The sequence below is a fragment of the Bombina bombina genome, chromosome 1, assembly GCF_027579735.1.
Source record: "Bombina bombina isolate aBomBom1 chromosome 1, aBomBom1.pri, whole genome shotgun sequence".
NCBI lineage: Eukaryota > Metazoa > Chordata > Amphibia > Anura > Bombinatoridae > Bombina > Bombina bombina.
In genome coordinates this window covers 1406617700-1406638134 of record NC_069499.1, presented here as the reverse complement: position 1 = coordinate 1406638134, position 20435 = coordinate 1406617700, and the positions used below count along the sequence as shown (strand labels likewise).

The 20435-nt window shown below is 38.5% G+C and overlaps 1 protein-coding gene across 1 annotated transcript in view; it reads right to left on the bottom strand.

Annotated features, from left to right (window-relative positions):
* Positions 1–20435, bottom strand: part of IQGAP3 (IQ motif containing GTPase activating protein 3) — a 297924-nt gene that overhangs the window by 263806 nt on the left and 13683 nt on the right. Inside the window, exons 11-17 of the mRNA XM_053705201.1 lie at positions 12390–12477; positions 7381–7544; positions 7036–7196; positions 6545–6663; positions 5690–5853; positions 4844–4934; positions 4006–4173 (exon numbers count right to left, since the gene is read on the bottom strand). Coding sequence (XP_053561176.1) covers positions 4006–4173; positions 4844–4934; positions 5690–5853; positions 6545–6663; positions 7036–7196; positions 7381–7544; positions 12390–12477 — 955 coding nt within the window. The remainder of the gene's footprint in view (positions 1–4005; positions 4174–4843; positions 4935–5689; positions 5854–6544; positions 6664–7035; positions 7197–7380; positions 7545–12389; positions 12478–20435) is intronic.

The following is a 20435-nucleotide window of genomic DNA, read 5'->3' as shown; positions in this document are numbered from 1 at the left end:
TACAATACTATGGAACCCCTAGTAGATGAATTAAGTCATAGAAATGAAATGCCAATTTAAAGACAACTGAGGCTAAGCCATCAGAGTAAATTAACTTGCCCTCATACTTAAGAGGAACACAGACACTTCCGAAATAAAAAATCTTCAGGAATGTTTCCAGAAACACACGCCCTGAGACAGGTCCTCCTGAATACCAGTACCGGAGGGAGTCTCTCATCCACTGATCCCAATCTATATACCTAGTCAGATCCAAATATTCCCTTGATAACCTGGTCCCAGATAAAAAAAAAAATCTTCTATTAGACAGAGAATCTATGAAGATCCCCCATAAATCACCCTTGCAGTTGAAGTAAAGGAACTCCTCTCCAGAATCATTTCCCACATAGGAAAGAAGATTGACTAGGTCTCTTAAAAAAAGAGATTGCTCTAGGGAAGGATGACACCTGATCATTTTCCGAGACCTAGAAGTCCCTCTAGGAAGACGAAACTCAGAAACTTGAGAAGATACAGATCATAGGAACAAAATACACACATCCTTCAAGTCTATGTTCGCTATGAACAGACCGCTCTTGTACTAAAGGAAAGTGGGTATTACTTTGAAGGTCAGAACCTGAGAAAAAAAAACTTGAGGAAATATCTAGATCTCGTTCCCAGACTAGAACAGTAACTCCCAGAGATAAGATCCTGATCTCAGTTCAAGGAAAACTTCTCATCCAAACTGGACAGCAGATACTCTAGAAGGAGAAATCTGCCCAAGGGAGGAAATTTTAGATGAAACTGAGATTAGATGGAAACTAAGATTAGATGGAAACTAAGACCTGACAAACCCTGCAGAAAAAAAAAAACAAAAAAAAAACCTTCCGTTAGTCGTACTATCTTGACATGTGGAAGTAGGATAATTCTGCCAGATCAAATCCAACAAGGACACAACTTTGACAGGAAAAATCAGAAGCATGGAATTGTAGAAACCTAAACCATTGAAACTGCTAGCTATGAACCTAGGCTGAATCACTGAGCTACAGGTAGGTTTCTCCACTGACCAATAAATCAGCCACAAAGCCTTAAAGACCTGCTGATTTGTTAAGTATTGAAGAAAGGACACAAAGGCCCATGACTGATTACAAGCTCCGAGTCATGAATCTTCAAGCCAGGCTTGCTAACCACTAGGCCACAACCGCCATCAGTGGGCTGGTACAGTACATTGCTCCGAAAGAACAATTAAACTCCAGCTTCTAAATACACTGTTATAATGCTTTGCATTGTAAACCCCGGCTAATCACCCATGAGGGTCTCAAGGCACCACAAATTTTATCAACCTCAGGAGAATGAAAAGCTGAGTGGACCTTGCTGAGGATCGAACCGGCAACCCTTGGGCTGCTTCAGAGGTCAGCCACAGAGCTATAGCATGCTGAGCTATCTGTCCTTTTATCTAAGGACCCAAAAAAGCTAGCTACCCTCCAAAGGGGTCAAAGCTCTCTGGCCCCAGAAGAAAAGCTTCTACGAGTTGTACTTAAATGGAGCCAGCAACAGAAAAGTCCTTTAAAAGGACGGGAGATAGAGGGAAAAGTATCTCGAGTACCTCCCATTCCTGTGGAATCTCCATAGCATGAATAGAAACACTTCCACCTAGGAAGAAAAAAAATTGTAGAAACTGATAAAGTTTACAAAACTTCAAAGAGTTGACAATGACAGGAGTATCAGAATCAACCAGGTAGCTAAAACCTCCTTTGACAGCACACGAGGAGTGCAAGCATACATCTGAAGTATTCCACTCCAGTATCATATGAAGGAACTATACTGTTCAAATCTGAAATTCCCATTAAGAACCAGTGGAACCTCCTCACCAGCCTAGGAGAGGGGGCGGATCCACTTACAGAATAAGCAGAAACCTTACTATCTGAAAAAGTAAATCTCCTCCTGAATTTTCCCTGATGTAAGGAAAAACAGACAGAACTGCAGATACCGCAAAAGATACCCAAGTTACAAATCTGTAAACAAAAACACTCCTCCAGGAGAATGAGAGGAACCCAGGGCACTGCATGCGAAGCCATAGAGGCTTGGGACAATTAAGGAGAAGCTGTGGCATTTCCTGAACAGCATCATCCTGGGAGACATGAGACTAAGGAAAATATCCTTTAAAATTCGCCCTAGAATAATGAGATCTGAAAGGCATATTCAGGTAGCACTATTAACATATACAAATATAGTTAAGTATTGTAGTGTAGAAAAAACAATTAACAAAACAAAGCTTTGTTACATAAGGTACAAGAAAAACTTGTTTTCTTAGGAACAGGAGAATATATTATATCTATATCTATATATCTATATCTATATATCTATATATCTATATATCTATCTCCCCTGCATTAATGTTGCTGTAAGCAGAATTGCAAATCACCCAGGTTGTTTAGCAGAACTACAGGGGAATACCTAAAAAATTAAAAAGCGCAAATAAACTCCCCAAAAACAGACTGTTAAATAATATCGGATTGTTAGACGACTTAAACATGTGTGACTATCTCAATATCAGTATAACCTGAGGCCATTGTCCTGATTCAGGACATAGAAATAATCCTCACAATAACCCAGGTCTATTCCGACTCTGCCTTAACTGAGCCGACTCAGACACTGAGCTTAAGGATCACTGTTCCAATCACAACCGGAACCAAGGCGGGGCTATAAAAAACTCAGATCGCTTGCTTTGAGAGACAGCCCAAATGGCGCCGCTCTCCTATTGAAGAAAAAAAGAAGGCGGAGACATACCCAGAACAGCATGGAGATGAAGCGTGCAAAAATCAGGCTTCATCCTGCTGTTACTAAGCCGAATTTCACCATTCTGAAAAAAGACTGTCCCAGCAGAAAAGAGACACTCCTCTTTTACACCCCTTGCTGTGTATCACAAATAAACAGTAGCCCTACAAAGTTTCCATGCAAAACACACATTCAGTCAGTCTCCTACACATAACAATGGCACCGGATCGCTTGCAAGGCGCCCAAAACTAAAAAAAAAAGGTGTTAACTCCATGCGTTGCAGGAGATTATAACCCTTAAATCCCCATAGTATTAAAATCTACAATGCATGCACGCTGCCAGAAACACCCTTACTAAGGGGGGTTTGTGTCCCAAATAAATAACAGGATAATGCTAGAGTCCTAAACCCCTTAGTGCCAGCCTTCTAGCCCCAGAAGAACAAAAGGCACTTACCTGCATTCTAGTCGTCCGGCAGTCAGACGACTCACAAAGTTTGAGAGGATGCCGCTCCTCACAGGGACCTGTGTAAAAAGAAAAACAGAGTAAACTTACTCAGGCTTTCTATACAAGGGCAGCAACACATTAGGAACTTGTAAAGGAGGCTTTGCTGCGTTTTCCTAACTGCTTTAAAGCCACCACAGCCCTGCTGAAGAGACTAAACATGGAATACAGCTATACCCAATTTGTGAAGGAAGACCAGAGCAATCTTGCCCTGTACTCAACATAAAAAAATCTTGATAGAAGAAACTTAATCAGGACACCTAATTACTTCACCTCCTCCTTGCACTAGAGGCAAAGAGAATGACTGGGGGATTGTGGGTAGGAGCTTTGCTGTGGTGCTCTTTTCCTCCTCCTGCTGGCCATGAGTGATATTCCCAACAGTAATTGATGATGATCCGTGGACTCACTGTGTCATTAGAAAGAAAATTAAATCAATCAAAATCTTGCACATAAGAAAAATATATTAGTTTATTAAACAAAACCATTAGGCAGAACTGGTAAAACTGCATGTATATTCACAGGTCTGTACACCTAACAAAATATTTCAACCTAGTACAAGATCAAACAAAATCATATAGAAGCCAGGAAAGATTTGTTTAAAGAAAAGCACCGTTAATACATTTTAAATTTCTGAACGACTGATCCAACATTATAGCGACTGAAATGCTTATATACCCTACTCAGGATAAAGGTCTATCCTATGGCGCTTAATATCCTAAAAGACGTGTGAAACATTACTAGCAATACTCCTACCCTTTTTCTTCTTTCCATTCATAATCCCTCCCAGCTCCAGTTGATATGCCTCTGCACACTCTGCCATGACTCCACATAGAGATGCATCAGGATTACGGAGGACTCGTAGGGTCTGAGAAGGTTTTCCTTCCTTTATGGCTTGATTGATTGCTGCAACTCCAAGAGCCACTGAGTAAAGGAAAGATAACAAAACCGGTCAAACCCAAAGTTAGTGCAGGGATGGGGAACCTGATGCATTTGCATAAATAAGAGTATATATTAATATGTGCAGACAACTAGCGAGTCCTTTTATTCTTCAAAACATTTATTCACTTATTCTTGGCTCATAACCATAATATAAACATTTTTGTATAGAAGGATAACACTTTCTCCAAATTTAAATTGTGAAGGGAAGGATTTGTGCAGTCCACTTGCAACAGTAAAAAAGGTTCTAGTAAAAAAGTTACTGTATTAGTGACATACGTACGTATGCCATGTGTGCACCCGGAAGCAGCATTCAAACGTCATACTGGTTTAGAAATAGAGAGATACACACATCCCAAAAAAAAAAAAAAAAAATATATAAAAAAAATATATATATATCTCAGTATTTCTCCTTTTTATCATAGTCCTGCTGTGTTATGCTGAAATAACCACATAGAACAATATTATTAGTTCTCAACACAGGGAGAACTCCCAAGTATGCGCGTCATTGGAAGTATTAAGGAAAACAAGGTATATTTTTTGTGCAGAATTATGTCAAATAAGGAATGTGAAAATATATTTATCAGTATTGGGTAAACAGAATTTAACAATAATAAAGATATTTAATGTAGGTTAAATGCAATAGGTTTCTCACTTTTTCTTGCTCTTGCATTCTCTTCATTGGCGTGAGCAACTCCTTGTTGGATTTCCTCTAACCAGAGCACTGCAGATTCATCTTTAGTCACCTAATGGTATATAATTAAAACAAACTACATATGGATGTGAACAGGAGAGGTACGTTACATATAGTTACACTTTAAAAATATAAAACTATTTTCATATTCTTTAGTGAACAGAAAACAGATCCCATACAGTGATTCCAATGTAAGTGGAGGATTCTTTATTGTGTATACCTTGACAAATTCACAGTGCCAAAGTAACCAACAATTGGCCTTGAAAGAGGTTTCTGAGCCCTGTAGGGTCCTTATCTTGCACATTTGTTCCCCCTTAGCAACTAGCTTTGTACATTACGGGATAGTAGCTCCCACATATAAAATTTCCATCATGCCACTGTGTGATTCAAAGCTGGATATTGGTGGCCAGTAACCAGGATCAGCAAGATTTAATACTATTGCAGCATATCCGTGGTCACTTCTGGCAATCAAGGTGTTATGCAGAGGTTAAATCAACATCTTGCAAATGCACTTACCCATAAACCCTATATACCTGTAAGAGTTCTCTACTCCTAATTAGGCTGCAAGCTCTCAAGGACAAGGATTATTTTGCTCTGTAGTCTTCTACATTAAAGCACACTCACACACTGTATGTGCACCGTTACACTTATAAAGTGTTGTGTACATGGACAGCATCGTATATATAAAGACATGTTTGTATAATACATGAATGCCTTGTATTACACCTCCAGAACAAGGATGTGTGAATAGAGGTTATCAAAGCAATACTCTGGAGCAAGATGGTTAGGATGATTTTTTTTCTGTACCTGTTTTTTATGTCGTAAGGTCCTGGTCAACACTCTGTGATACAGACAAGCAACAGGTAACGCGACATCTGCCAGTTCAGCTGCAGGCATCAGCAAAGCAGTGAATGTTTTCTGAGGATCATCTTGTCCCAATGCTTCATTAATGAGGCTGATTGCTAGAATTTCTAGAACAGTGAAGAAACATAGTCTAGAAATTAACTAATAAAACCAGACTTGTTCAGAATTCCATCTCTTTATAATTGTCAGAACAAAGAAAAAAGGATTACGCCTGAGAATGATCTGACTGGTTACAGGCAGTATGTAGATAGACAAGGACAGACGTTTAAAAGGGACACTGAACCCAATTTTTTTCTTTCGTGATTCAGATAAAGCATGCAATTATAAGCAACTTTCTAATTTACTCCTATTATCAATTTTCCTTCGTTCTCTTGCTATCTTTATTTAAAAAAGAAGGCATCTAAGCTTTTTTTTTTAGTTCAGTACTCTGGACAGCACTTTTATTGGTGGATGAATTTATCCACCAATCAGCAAGGACAACCCAGGTTGTTCACCAAAAATGGTCCGGCATCTAAACTTACATTCTTGCATTTCAAATAAAGATACCAAGAAAATGAAGACAATTTTATATTAGGAGTATATTAGAAAGTTGCTTAAAATTGCATGCTCTATCTGAATCACGAAAGAAAAAAATTTGGGTTCAGTGTCCCTTTAATGCTACATGGGTTCCAGAACGTTTTACAACACACTTCTATAGCTGCATGTAATCCTTGTATTCTAACTACATTATAAATTAATACACTATAGCTCTTTAAAAGGGTTCTCTCTCAAGATAAGTTGAAGAGAAGATGCACTTACTGTCATGCTCATCTTGCACAGAAAGGTTGGCATTATTGACACAAGTCTGCAAATTATTCCAGTTCAAAAATGTAGACCCCTTCAGCTGTTTCTTCAGTTTGGATAATTTCTGAAAATATCTATGAAAATAAAATCAGGAAGACAAAAAGTAAAATATAAGCAAGTAATCGGATTATTTTTTTAATGCTTAATGTTGGTGTTTCTAGGTCAAAGCATATCCTTTTTATTGTTCTCCTTCTATGAAGGATGTAGAATGTGTCTAATCATAAAGTAATCTGAAGGATGTTTTTCTCCGTCCCTTATCCTGCCTTGTCTAGAATTTCTCTCTCCAGAATTAAATGATTTTCCTTTTGGCTTTTTAATGAATTTATAGAGTAATAATTATATGAAATATTGTCTGAAATTGCACAAATCTATCAAAGGAAGAATAGAAATGTAAAAAGGTTTACTATAATTATGTATTTATACATAGAGAGGAAAAAACATCTTACCTGGGTATGTTCTCCTCTTCAACATCTGACAAGCCCAGGGCAGAGCTAATCAGGCTGGCCCAGAAACCATTGAGATCACCAGCTTCTATGGCCCTATTTATTAGGGCCACTGCAGAGAGCATCTCCACAGCCACAAACAGCTCCTCTTGAACCAGGGACCCCTAATTGAGTAACAACAAACATTTGATATTGAATAGATAACCATCAAAAAGGGTGTATCCTCAGCTAAACAGGTACAGGCTTCTAGGCCAATGATGTACAGATGTCAGCTAAATGTCTAGATGTCTTCATAAATGTGGGCTATAGTGTACATTTGGTTACATAGTCATTCGCTTGACCTCTTACCTGAGGATTCTGCCCTTGCAGGACAGCTAGCTCCTGCTGGTACAATTCAGCTGCAAATGGATAAACTTCTGGCAGCTGTGCATCTGGATTAGAAAGTTCTCTAATTGTTTGCATCAGATCTCCCTTTCGAACAGCAGCATTGATGCGCGAGACTGCCTGTTCCACTGGTGGGAATGATAGAAACAGAACAAGGTCAGGGGATGCATTCAAAGTTTAAAAGAGCAACTGTGATTTGCTGTACATAGTATGGGATCTACCCAAGCAACATGCAGCAAAACAGTTGTTTTCTTTTTACTTTTAGACAAACACTACTCCTGAAGAGCACCAACATCTGTAATGGACCAATTTTAGTCGAAATGATTCAGATAGAGCATAGAGGTTTTAAGATCCTTTCCAATTTACTTTCAGTCTATTTATACTTCCATTATCAAAATAGGCAGTGTCTTTTTATATTCACACTTTCTGTGGAACAAGATCCTACTGAGCATGTGCACAAGCTCACATGGTATACGTTTACTAGTCTGTGATTAGCTGATGTCTGTCATATGATACAGGGGAGTGGAAAATGGGAGAAAAAAATAAGTTTGTCAAAAAAATAAATCTACTGCTTATTTGAAATTCAGAGTAGCTGTTAAATCATTGTCTTTTTAATATGCACTTCTACTGCATTGAGTGGTCCTTTAACCAGAGTTTGATGTGCCAGACTAAAGATTAATTTAACAGTAACCTTCCATGAACAAATGTAAATGTATAAGGAAAAGGAGAATATTTTTTATGCTATATTATAAAGGTCCCTATAATGATCCTTACTTAGTAGTACTTACTAGTAATGATAATATTCAAAGGGCCATAATACCCAAATGTTTAAACACTTGAAAGTGATGCAGCACAGCTGTAAAAAGCTGACTAGAAAATATCACCTGAACATCTCTATGTAAAAAAGAAAGATATTTTACCTCAAAAGTTCCTCAGTAGCCACCTCCCATTGTAAAGGATTTCTAAGCAGCATTTTAGTATGTCTGTCCTAGGACAGCTTAGGGGATGAGCATCGTGAACTCATTATTTCACCAATCAGGTAAAGGAAGCTTACTATGAAATCTCATGAGAGTTAAGTCAAATCTCATGAGATCACAGTAAGAGTTCATGACCTCAGCACTGCTGATGCTGATTGGCTGCTGTTCATTTCTTCATTTTTTTTATTTTATTTTTACCTGCAGCTGGGAGCAGGTGAAGTATAACTTTTTACACAGAACTTACTCTGCTGAGCTGAGGAGATTGTGAGGTAAAATATCTTTTTTACATAGAGATGCTCAGGTGATATTTTCCGGTCAGCTTTTTACAGTTATACTGCATCAGTTTCAAGTGATTTAGCATATGAGTATTATGTCCCTTTAAAAGAAAAAAAAAACACAAGAGAAAACAACCTTATAAAAATCGGTGAATAGTAATAATAACCTATGTCATAAGCATGTATTATCATAGTATATTTATGTATGCAGGGTTATACATGTGTAACCATAGAGGTGAATATATGGTATGTTTGGATAGGTATAAAAAGGTATGTGAGTGCATATATCACAGATATACTATACATACATACATACATGTGTGTGTGTGTGTACACATATGTATACACAGATATTTATAATATAGCCCATTAAAATGATAATCTGATGACATTAAAAGGGAGTCTACTTGAAAATGTTTATTGTTTAAAAAGATAGATAATCCCTTTACAAATTCCTCAGTTTTGCATAATCAACACCGATATTAATATACTTTATACCTCTGATTACCTTGTATCTAAGGCCTCTGTAGACTGCCCCCTTACCTCAGTGCTTTTTACAAACTTGCCTTTTAGCCAGTTAGTGCTGACTGGTGCATAACTCCACGGGAGTGAGCACAATGTTATCTATATGATACACATGAACTAGCACTGTTTGTGAAAAGCTAATAAAATGCACTGGGATAAGAGACGGCCTGCATGGGGCTTAGAAACAGGCAGAGATTTAGAGGTTATAAAGTATATTAATATAACAATGTTGGTTATGCAAAGCTGGGGCATGGGAAGTAAGGCATTATCTATTTAAAAAATAAAAATTAAAGTAGACGGTCCCTTTAACACACATTCAGAATATATGTCCAATAATAGTTATCCTCAATATGCTGGTATCCCATGCAGTATTTTAAAGGCTTAAAGGGACATAAACTCCAACCATGTTATTTAATGATTCAGACTGAGCATACATATGTAAACACCTTTTCAATGTACTTCTATTATCAATTTTGCTTCATTATCTTAGAATCCTTTCTTGAAGACGCAGCAATGCATTTGCATTACCAATAAACACATTGGTAAGCCATTCACAAGAGGCATATATGTGCAGCCACCAATCAGTAGCTAGCTCCCAGCTTTTGAGCCTATCTAGATTTGCTTTTAAAAAAAATATACAAAGGGAACAAAACAAATTAGATAAAAGAAGTACATTGAAAAGTTGTTTAAATTTGCGTGCTCTGTCTAAATCATGAAAGAAAATTTCTGGGTTTCATGTCCCATGTTTCCCTAAGTCTATTAATATTTAACACATAAGTTGGGTAACCCCACAGCATCTCTAGTAAATAAACATTAGAATAACTTCTCTAAATAAGGTAGCGCCAGGTACCCTATCTTATTTTTACTATTGTAAATGTGAAGGAAGAGAGAGATGTGTGTGCTAAAAGCACATAGGAATGGGTTAATAGACAATAAGGTTGTGAAATGTATTCTGGAAACAGAAGAGATTATTCCTGTGTTGTATACCCTCCCAAAAGTGCATAAAAGCCTGAATACTCCGCCTGGTCGCCCAATTGTGGCTGGTGTGGGCTCTGTACTTTCTAAAGTTGCTATTTATCTAGACAAGGTGTTGAGACCTTTGATTAACTCCAGTTCATACATTAGGGATACTGGGGACTTTTTTGCTAAGTTACAAGAAATACAACATGAATGTAATAAAGGTATTCTGTTTAGTCTAGATTTAACTAGCCTCTATGCATCAATTACACATGAGGCCGGATTGGGATAAGTGTATAAAGCATTGCTCCAGATTAAGGAAATGAGAAGTATTCAGAGGGAGTTTATTTTGGATTTACTCCATATAGTATTGAGATGCAATTATTTCCTTTTTGGGGATCAATTTTATTTACTCCAGGGTACAGCTATGGGTTCCAATGTCGCCCCTACTAATGCCAACATTTTTATGAATATTTTTGAATAATACTTTATGTATAATCATCCATTTTAACTTCTACATGAAGTTAAAAAGGATAAGAAACTGAGGATGGTCTTTGTTAGTGAATATTCCCCTTGGAGTAAACAAATCCAGAAGAGTTGTATCAAACTCTTTTTGGAAATTATTTTTACTATTAAGTAAGCAAACTGACCCATCCAAAGGAGATTCATACACTCATTTGGGGGGGATAGTAAAATAACTCAATTTACAGTATAAAGAAGCTAGAAAAGTATAGTCAGAGGCACCCATTTGACAAAACCCTGTACCATTACATCAGGAGGGTAATCACTCATTCTCCTTACTACTGGTTGTATTCTTGTGTTTCTAAATGTAATATTTTCTAAGGTAGTTTTAATATCTGTGATATTAAACCAAATGAATGGTGGTTTGTTTAAACCTCTGTAGCATACATTTTATTATTTACTGCAGAAAGGATAAAAACAGAGAATACAGTTAATTCTCATAGGTTAGTATATTAATTTGATTTGCAAAGAACCGTACTTAATGTGGTCATGTTAATTTATTGGGATGCCAATGCCCAGTAGCTAAGATAAATCTATTTTAGTTAAGTTAATCTTGCCCCTGGTGTAGCGGATTGAATTATATTGTGCCAATAGGACCCAAATATTATTTTAAAGTGATGGTAAATCGAAGCATTTCAAAAACGCTAGGATTTACCATCACTAAAAAGAAACCAAAAAAAAAAAAACATATCCTTACCCTTTCTGTGCTGCGCCCTCCACACTAAAATCAGAGGCTCCGGCCGCCCACGGAACAGCAATCTTTTCTCACTGAGATAACGTTTCCACCTCTGAACCAATAGCTGTGATAGTCATATGACACGGTTCTGTATGCTAGCACAGCTATTTGTTTAGAGGTGGAAAAGTCACCTTGTTAAAAAAGAGCTCTGTGCCGTGGGTGGCCAGAGCCTCTGAGTTTAGCAAGGAGGCCACAGCACGGAAACTGTGAGATTTTAGCACCTTTTTGTTTTTACGAAGTTATGACTGAAAGTCCTGTTTATTTTTAGTGATGGTAAATCCAAGAAGATTCCCTTTAAAAGACAAGTAAATACAGTAGATTTGCATAATAAACAAATGCATAACAACAAGACAATGCAATAGGCACATAGTCTGAACTTCAAATGACTAGTAGATATTTTTTATTTTTACAAATTTCAAAGTTATTTCTATTTCCACTCCTCCTGTATCATGTGACAGCCATCAGCCAATCACAAATACATATACCTATATTCTATGAATTCTATCACACTCAGTAGAATATGGCGTCTCAAAAATGGTAAATTTAAAAAGACTGTGCACATTTTATTAATGCAAGTAAATTGGAAAGATGTTTAAAATTGCATTATCTATCATGAAAGTTTAATTTTGACTTGAGTGTCCCTCTATTAGTTTTATTCACGTTTAGCATTTTGTCCTCATTCAACCTGCACTGCTATACTGCATGGGAGGTTAATTAAGAGCCACGCAGAATACTGCAAAACCAATAACATAACATTAGAAGTTAGAGAGATTAGCATGCAGGTGCATAATTCCATAAAATGTGACAATTGGTGACATTTGGGGCTTACACCCCTAGCACAGAACTATAAGCCCTGACACTTGACAACACATGTAACGGACATTGAACAAATCCAGCAAGTGCTGACGTTGTGGAACTGTACAAATTCTGGACCAGGGTGCTGGACAATGCCAAGAACAAATTAAACAAGTCCTGACTTACTTGCATGCTCTCTACTTGCATTTTCATTGGCTGCATCTATCCCTGCTTGAATTTCTTCCTTCTCCAGCAGATCCATGTATCCTAGCTCCTAAAAGTAACAAACACAACATATCAATGGAGACGGGGATATTATAGACAACACTTTTAGTACACTTAACATATATTAAGCACTCTGCAATGCCAAGTTCTGCAGGTAAAATATTTTTAACCTTTTAAAACTGTGATTTTATATGCTGGGTTTTCAAACTCCAGAATAGTCCAGTGCTATACCCACTGAAAACCCTTTTCCAGGTTTCCTCTGCTGTGACTAATAGCAGGCTTGATCTAAAAGACCCTGCATCATAATGTAAGCTGAAATGTGGAACGGAGGTAATTCTCTAGTATAAAAATACAAATTAAATGTGACACAAGTATATATTTCATTCCAATGCATTACCCAACCCTAGAAATATACAAAACATAATTTATGCTTACCTGATAAATTTATTTCTCTTGTAGTGTATCCAGTCCACGGATCATCCATTACTTATGTAATATATTCTCCTTCCCAACAGGAAGTTGCAAGAGTCCACCCACAGCAAAGCTGCTATATAGCTCCTCCCCTAACTGCCATATTCAGTCATTCGACCGAAAACATGCAGAGAAAGGAAAAACCATAGGCTGCAGTGGTGACTGTAGTTCAAATGAAAAAATTACCTGCCTTAAAGTGACAGGGCGGGCCGTGGACTGGATACACTACAAGAGAAATAAATTTATCAGGTAAGCATAAATTATGTTTTCTCTTGTTAAGTGTATCCAGTCCACGGATCATCCATTACTTATGGAATACCAAAACCAAAGCTAAAGTACACAAATGATGGGAGGGACAAGGCAGGTACCACTGCCTGTAAAAAAAAAAAACCTTTCTCCCAAAAATAGCCTCCGAAGAAGCAAGGTATCAAATTTGTTAAATTTGAAAAAGTATGAAGCGCAGACCAAGACTCCGTCTTGTAAATCTGTTCAACAGAAGCCACATTTAAAAAAAGGCCCAAGTGAAAACCACAGCTCTAGTAGAATGAGCTGCAATCCCTTCAGGAGGCTGCTGTCCAGCAGTCTCATAAGCTAAATGAATTATGCTTTTTAACCAAAAAGACAGAGAGGCTGCTGAAGTCTTTGACCTCTCCTCTGTCCAGAATAGACAAAAAACAAGGTGAACGTTTGATGAAAACTGTAGTAACTTGTAAGTAAAACTTTAAAGCACAAACCACGTCCAATATTGTGTAATAGACGTTCCTTCTTTGAGGAAGGATTAGGATACAAGCATGGAACAACTATCTCTTGAGTGATGTTCTTGTTAGATACCACCTTAGGAAAAAACCCAGGTTGGTACGCAGGACTACCTTATCCGTACGAAGGACCAGATAAGGAGAATCACATTGTAACACAGATAACTTGGAGACTCTACGAGTCGAGGAATTAGCTACCCAAAAGGAACTTTCCAAGATAAAGATTGATATCTATGGAACAAAAAAGGTTCAAACGGAACTTCTTGAAGAGCCTTAAGAACCAGGTTTAAGCTCCATGGTGGAGCAACAGTTTTAAACACAGGCTTGGATCTAACCAAAGCCTGACCAAATGCCTGAACGTCTAGAATACCTGCCAGACGCTGGTGCAAAAAAATAGACAGAGTAAAAATCTGTCCCTTTTAAGGAATTAGCTGACAACCCTTTTCTCAAAAACATCTTGGAGAAAAAATAATATCCTGGGAATCCAGGCTTTACTCCATGAGTAACCCTTGGATTCATAACAATCAGATATTTACACCATATCCATGTTCAATTTTCCTAGAGACAGGCTTTCATGTCTGTATTAAGGTATCAATGACTGACTCGGAGAAGCCATGCTTTGATAACATCAAGCGTTCAGTCTCCAGGCAGTCCATCTCAGATTGATTCTATTTAGATGGTTGAAAGGACCCTGAGGTAGAGGGACCTGTCTCAGAAGCAGAGACCGTGATGGAAAGGATGACATGTCCACCAGATCTGCATACCAGGTCCTGCGTGGCTACGCAGGCGCTGTCAAAAACACCAAAGCCCTCTCCTGCTTGGTCTTGACCTCCGGAGGAAATCCCACTCCCCCGGAAGAAAAGTCTGACGACTTAGAAAATCCACCTCCCAGTTCTCAACACCTGGGATATGGATAGCTGATAGACAAGAGTGAGTCTCTGTCCAGTGAATTATTGTAAGACTTCTACCATCACTAGGGAACTTCTGTTCCCCCTCGATGGCTGATGTAAGCCACAGTTGTGTATATTGTCCGACTGAGTATGATGTACCTCAGAGTTGCTAACTGAGGCCAAGTCTGAAGAGCATGGAATATCACTCCCAGTTCCAGAATATTTATTAGAAGGAGGGTCTCCTCCTAAGTCCACTATCCCTGAGCCTTCAGGGAGTTCCAGACTGCATCCCAACCTAAAAGGCTGGCATCCATTGTAACAATTGTCCCATCTGACCTGCGGAACGTCATACCCTTGGACAGATGGACCCGACATAGTCACCAGAGAAGAGAATCTCTGGTCTCTTGGTCCAGAATCAACAGGGGGACAAATCTGTGTAATCCCCGTTCCTCTGACTGAGCATGCATAGTTGCAGTGGTCTGAAATGTAGACGTGCAAACGGTACTATGTCCCTTGCCGCTACCTATTAAGCCAATTTCATTCATGTACTGAGCCACCGAAGGGCGCGGATGGGATGAAAAAACACGGCAGAAATTTAGAAACTTTGACAACCTGGACCCAGTCAGGTAAATTTTCATTTCTACAGAATCTATCAGAGTCCCTAGGAGGGAAACCCTTGAGATTGGGGATAGAGAACTCTTTCTTTGTTCACTTTCCACCCATGTGATCTCAGAAATGCCAGTACTACGTCCGTATGAGACTTGGCAATTTGGATGTTTGACGCCTGTATCGGGATGTCGTCTAACTAAGGGGCCACTTCTATGCCCCGCGGCCTAAGGACCGCCAAAGCGACCCCAGAACCTCCATAAAGATTCTTGGGGCTGTAGATATCCCAAAGGAAAGAGCTACAAACTGGTAATGCCTGTCTAGAAAGGCAAACCTGAAAAACAAAGGTGATCTTTATGCATCACAATGTGAGGATAAGCATCCTTCAAATCCATTGTAGTTCTCTATTGACTCTCCTGGATCATAGTTAAGATGGTACGAAAAGTTTCCATCTTAAATGACGGAATTCTGAGGAATTTGTTTAAGATCTTTAGATCCAAAATAGGTCTGAAGGTTCTTTCACCTTGGGAACCACAAACAGATTTGAGGAAAAACTCTGTCCCTGTTCCTCTCTTGGAACTGGATGGATCTCGTACACAATGTAAGAATGCCTCCTCCTTTATCTGGTTTGCAGATAATTGTGAAAGGCGAAATCTCCCCTTTTTTTGGGGGGGGAATCTTTGAAATCCAGAAGATATCTCTGGGATATAAATTCCAATGCCTAGGGACCCTGGGCATCTCTTGCCCACGCCCGGGCGAAGAATGAAAGTCTGCCCCCTATAGGATCCGTTACCGGATAGGGGTCCGTTCCTTCATGCTGCCTTAGAGGCAGCAGCAGGCTCCTTGGCCTGCTTATCTTTGTTCCAGGTCCAATTGTCTCCAGACCGCCTTGGACTGAGCAAAAATTCCCTCTTGTTTTGCCTTAGAGGAAGTGGATGCCACACCTGCCCTGAAGTTTTAAAAGGCACGAAAATTAGACCTTTTTTGGCCCTTGATTCCTATCCTGAGGAAGGGCATGACCTTTTCCTCCAGTGATATAAGCAATAATCTCCTTCAAACCAGGCCCGAATAGGGTCTGCCCCTTGAAGGGAAGTTAAGTAGCTTATTTATTAAAGTCACGACAGCTGACCATGATATAAGCCATAGCGCTCTGCGCGCCAGTATAGTAAAAAACAGAATTCTTAGCCGTTAGTCTAGTCAAATGAACAAAGGCATCAGAAAACAAAGGAATTGGCTAGCATAAGCTTGTCAAATATATTCATCCATGGAGTCGCTAACTGTAAAGCATCATCAAGAGACTCAACCCAGAACGCCGCAGCAGCAGTGACAGAAGCAATGTATGCAAGGGGCTGCAGGATAAAACCCTGTTGAATAAACATTTTTTATCCATTGGATCTAAAAAGCACAACTGTCCTCGCCAGAGGTAGTGGTACGCTTAGCTAGAGTAGAAACTCTTCTCTCCACCTTAGGAACTGTCTGCCAGAAGTCCCGTGGTGGTAACTATTAGAAAACATTCTTCTACAAAATAGGAGGGGAAGAGAACGGCACACCTGGTCTATCCCATTCCTTATTAAAAAAAATTTTAGTAAACCTCTTTAGGTATTGGAAAAACATCAGTACACACCGGCACTGCATATTATTTATCCAGTCTACACAATTTCTCTGGACCTGCGATTGTACACATTCATTCAGAGCAGCCAAAGCCTCCCTGAGCAACAAGTGGAGGTTCTCAAGCATAAATTTTAAATGTAGAAATATCAGAATCAGGTTAAATCATCTTCCCTGAGTCAAAAAAAAAAATCACCCACAGACTAAGCATATTGTGAGGTAGTATCATACATGGTTCTTAAAGCGTCTGTATGCTCTGTATCTACCCCCAGAGCTATCTGCTTTCCTTTAATTTCAGGTAGTCTGACTAATACTGCTGCCAGAGTATTATTCACCACCTTTGCCATGTCTTGTAAAATAAATGCTATGGACGCCCTTGATGTACTTGGCGCCATTTGAGCGTGAGTCCCTGAAGCGGGAGTCGAAGGGTCTGACACGTGGGGAGAGTTAATCGGCATAACTTTCCCCTCAACAGAATCCCCTGGTAAAATAAACGCTATGGGTGCTCTTGATGTACTTGGCGCCATTTGAGCGTGAGTCCCTAAAGCAGGAGTCAAAAGGTCTGACACGTGGGGAGAGTTAGTCGGCATAACTACCCCCACGACAGAATCCTCTGGTGATAATGTTTTTAAAGACAAAAAATGATCTTTATTGTTTAACATGAAATCAGTACATCTGGTACACATTCTAAGATGGGGTTCCACCATGGCCTTAAAACATAATGAACACAGAGCTTCCTCTATGTTAGACATGTTAGAACAGACTAATAATGAGACTAGTAAGCTTGGAAAACACTTTAAATCAAGTTAACAAGCAAATATATAAAACGTTACTGTGCCTTTAAGAGAAACAAATTTTGTCAAAATTTGAAAAACAGTGAAAAAAGGCAGTAAAACAAACGAAATTTTTACAGTACATGTAATAAGGTAACAGAGCATTGCACCCACTTGCAAATGGATGATTAACCCCTTAATGCAAAAAACAGATAAAAAAAACGACATAGACGTTTTTTAAAAACAGACACAACAAAACTGCCACAGCAGAGCTGTGGATTACCTTCCCTAAAAACGATTTTGGAAGTCTTTTTAGCCCTTTAGAAATGTCCTGTAGTATTCATGGGACTGCTGAGGGAATCTGTTTAATTCATTTTGTAATTTTAACTGCGCAAAAAAGCGCTAAATTAGGCCCCTCCCACTCATATTACAACAGTGGGAAGCTTCAGTTAACTGTTTCTATGCAAAATTTAAGCCAGCCATGTGGAAAAAATTTAGGCCCCAATAAGTTTTATCACCAAACATATGTTAAAAAAAAACGATTAAACATGCCAACAAACGTTTTAAAACACATTTTTACAAGAGTATGTATCTCTATTAATAAGCCTGATACCAGTCGCTTTTACTGCATTTAAGGCTATACCAACATTACAGTGTTATCACCAATGTACGTTAAAAAACGATTAAACATGCCAGCAAACGTTTTAAAACACATTTTTATAAGAGTATGTATCTCTATTAATAAGCCTGATACCAGTCGCTATCGCTGCATTTAAGGCTTTACTTACATTACTTCTGTATCAGCAGTATTTTCTTAGTCAATTCCATTCCTAGAAAAATATTTTACTGCACATACCTTATCTGCAGGAAAACCTGCACGCCATTCCCCCTCTGAAGTACCTCACTCCTCAGAATGTGTGAGAACAGCAAATGGATCTCAGTTACGTCTGCTAAGATCATAGAAAAACGCAGGCAGATTCTTCTTCCAAATACTGCCTGAGATAAACAGCACACTCCGGTGCCATTTAAAAATAACAAACTTTTGATTGAAGAATAAACTAAGTATAAATCATCACAGACTCTCACGACCTCCTATCTATGTTGAGGCTTGCAAGAGAATGACTGAATATGGCAGTTAGGGGAGGAGCTATATAGCAGCTTTGCTGTGGGTGGACTCTTGCAGCTTCCTGTTGGGAAGGAGAATATATTCCATAAGTAATGGATGATCCGTGGACTGGATACACTTAACAAGAGAAAGAAACACAACTTTTTTTGTGTGCATATTTCACATTCAGCAAGGTTATACAGCTAGAGACTATAGGACGCATCCTGAAGTTTTCTTTCATGAGGTACCTCTTATAGGGGCAGGAGGGGCAACGGCCACAATTTTTTTTTGGGGGGGGGGGGGGCAAAAATGAAAAATAAAATAAAATGCCATTTTTTCAGCCGCTCGGTAGGGTGGTGGAGGTTAGTTTAAAATTATAATAATAAAAAGCATATAATAAAAACATTTTATAAAGTACTGTCAGAAACAATAATCTAAGGATGATTTGGTTAGTTGTGCTCTAGCACATGCTTTGACTGCTCCTGTCAGACATTTGTTACATGACAAATTCATTTTCAATACGGATGTCTAAGCACAGACGATTAAACAAAAACACAATGGGCTATTAAGCTCTGATTGGATGACAGCATGGGTAGCATAGGGCTGCTAATCTCTCATTGGATTAAGGATTTACATCTGACATTTCCACTAATTGAAATGTAAAAAAATCACATGCTTTAATTTGCTCTCTGCAGCTCCCCAGCAGTACTTAGAGATATGAAACACAATTTCTTTTTCTTTCATAATTGAGATAGAGCATGCAATTTTAAGCAACTTTGTAATTTACTCATATTATATATTTTTCTTCTCTCTCTTGGTAGCTTTATTTGAAAAGCAAATGTACAAATTGGAAGCTCACCAAAATGCCAAAGTTGATTCTTTTATTAGAAAAGCAAAGTCAAACAGCCACCATGACGTTTCGGGGTAATACGCCACTTAATCACGTGTACACGTGATTAAGGGGCGTATTACCCCGAAACGTCGTGGTGGCTGTTTGACTTTGCTTTTCTAATAAAAGAATCAACTTTGGCATTTTGGTGAGCTTCCAATTTGTACATTTGCTATTCATTTATTGGAGTTTGGTAGTAACTCCTTGGGGCCTGCACCATTGGTGTTGGTGCTGGATATTGCTGGACTTTATAGCTTTATTTGAAAAGGCAGGAATGTAAAGCTTAGGAACCAGCCCATTTTTGTTTCAGCACCTGGGTAGCTAAATGTGGCCAACAATCAGCAAGCACTACCCAGGGTGCTGAACCAAAAAATGTGCCGGCTCCTAAATTTACATTCCTGCCTTTTCAAATAAAGATACCAAGAGAATGAAGAAAAAATGATGTGAGTAAATTACAAAGTTGCTTAAAATTGCATGCTCTCTCAATCATGAAAAAATTAGGATTTCTATCCCTTTAACTGTGTTTAAACAAGTAGGCTTGCAGGGATAGTAGTTCTAAAATCAAATGCTCTAATTTGTTAAATTTCTTCAATACAGTTATAGTGCTCTATTGGGTAATCAACAGTTTCAGCTTGGATTCATTCAGTAGTGCTTTGCGACTCCAGAGCAGTACTATTCGTTTAACCCATTTTCACTTAGTACAGAAGGGTCGCTAGTGTTAAAATGACATGCTCCAACAATTATAGCATGTAATCTGTCTGCTATAATTTTCCTTTAACTATGTATAGAGTACTTGTGGTTTAAATAGTTACACTAGTTGATTGCTAAAAATGGTCTTTACTACAATCAACTGTTAGCCCTAAATGTTAAAGGAACACTGAACCCAAAATTTTTCTTTCATGATTCAGAT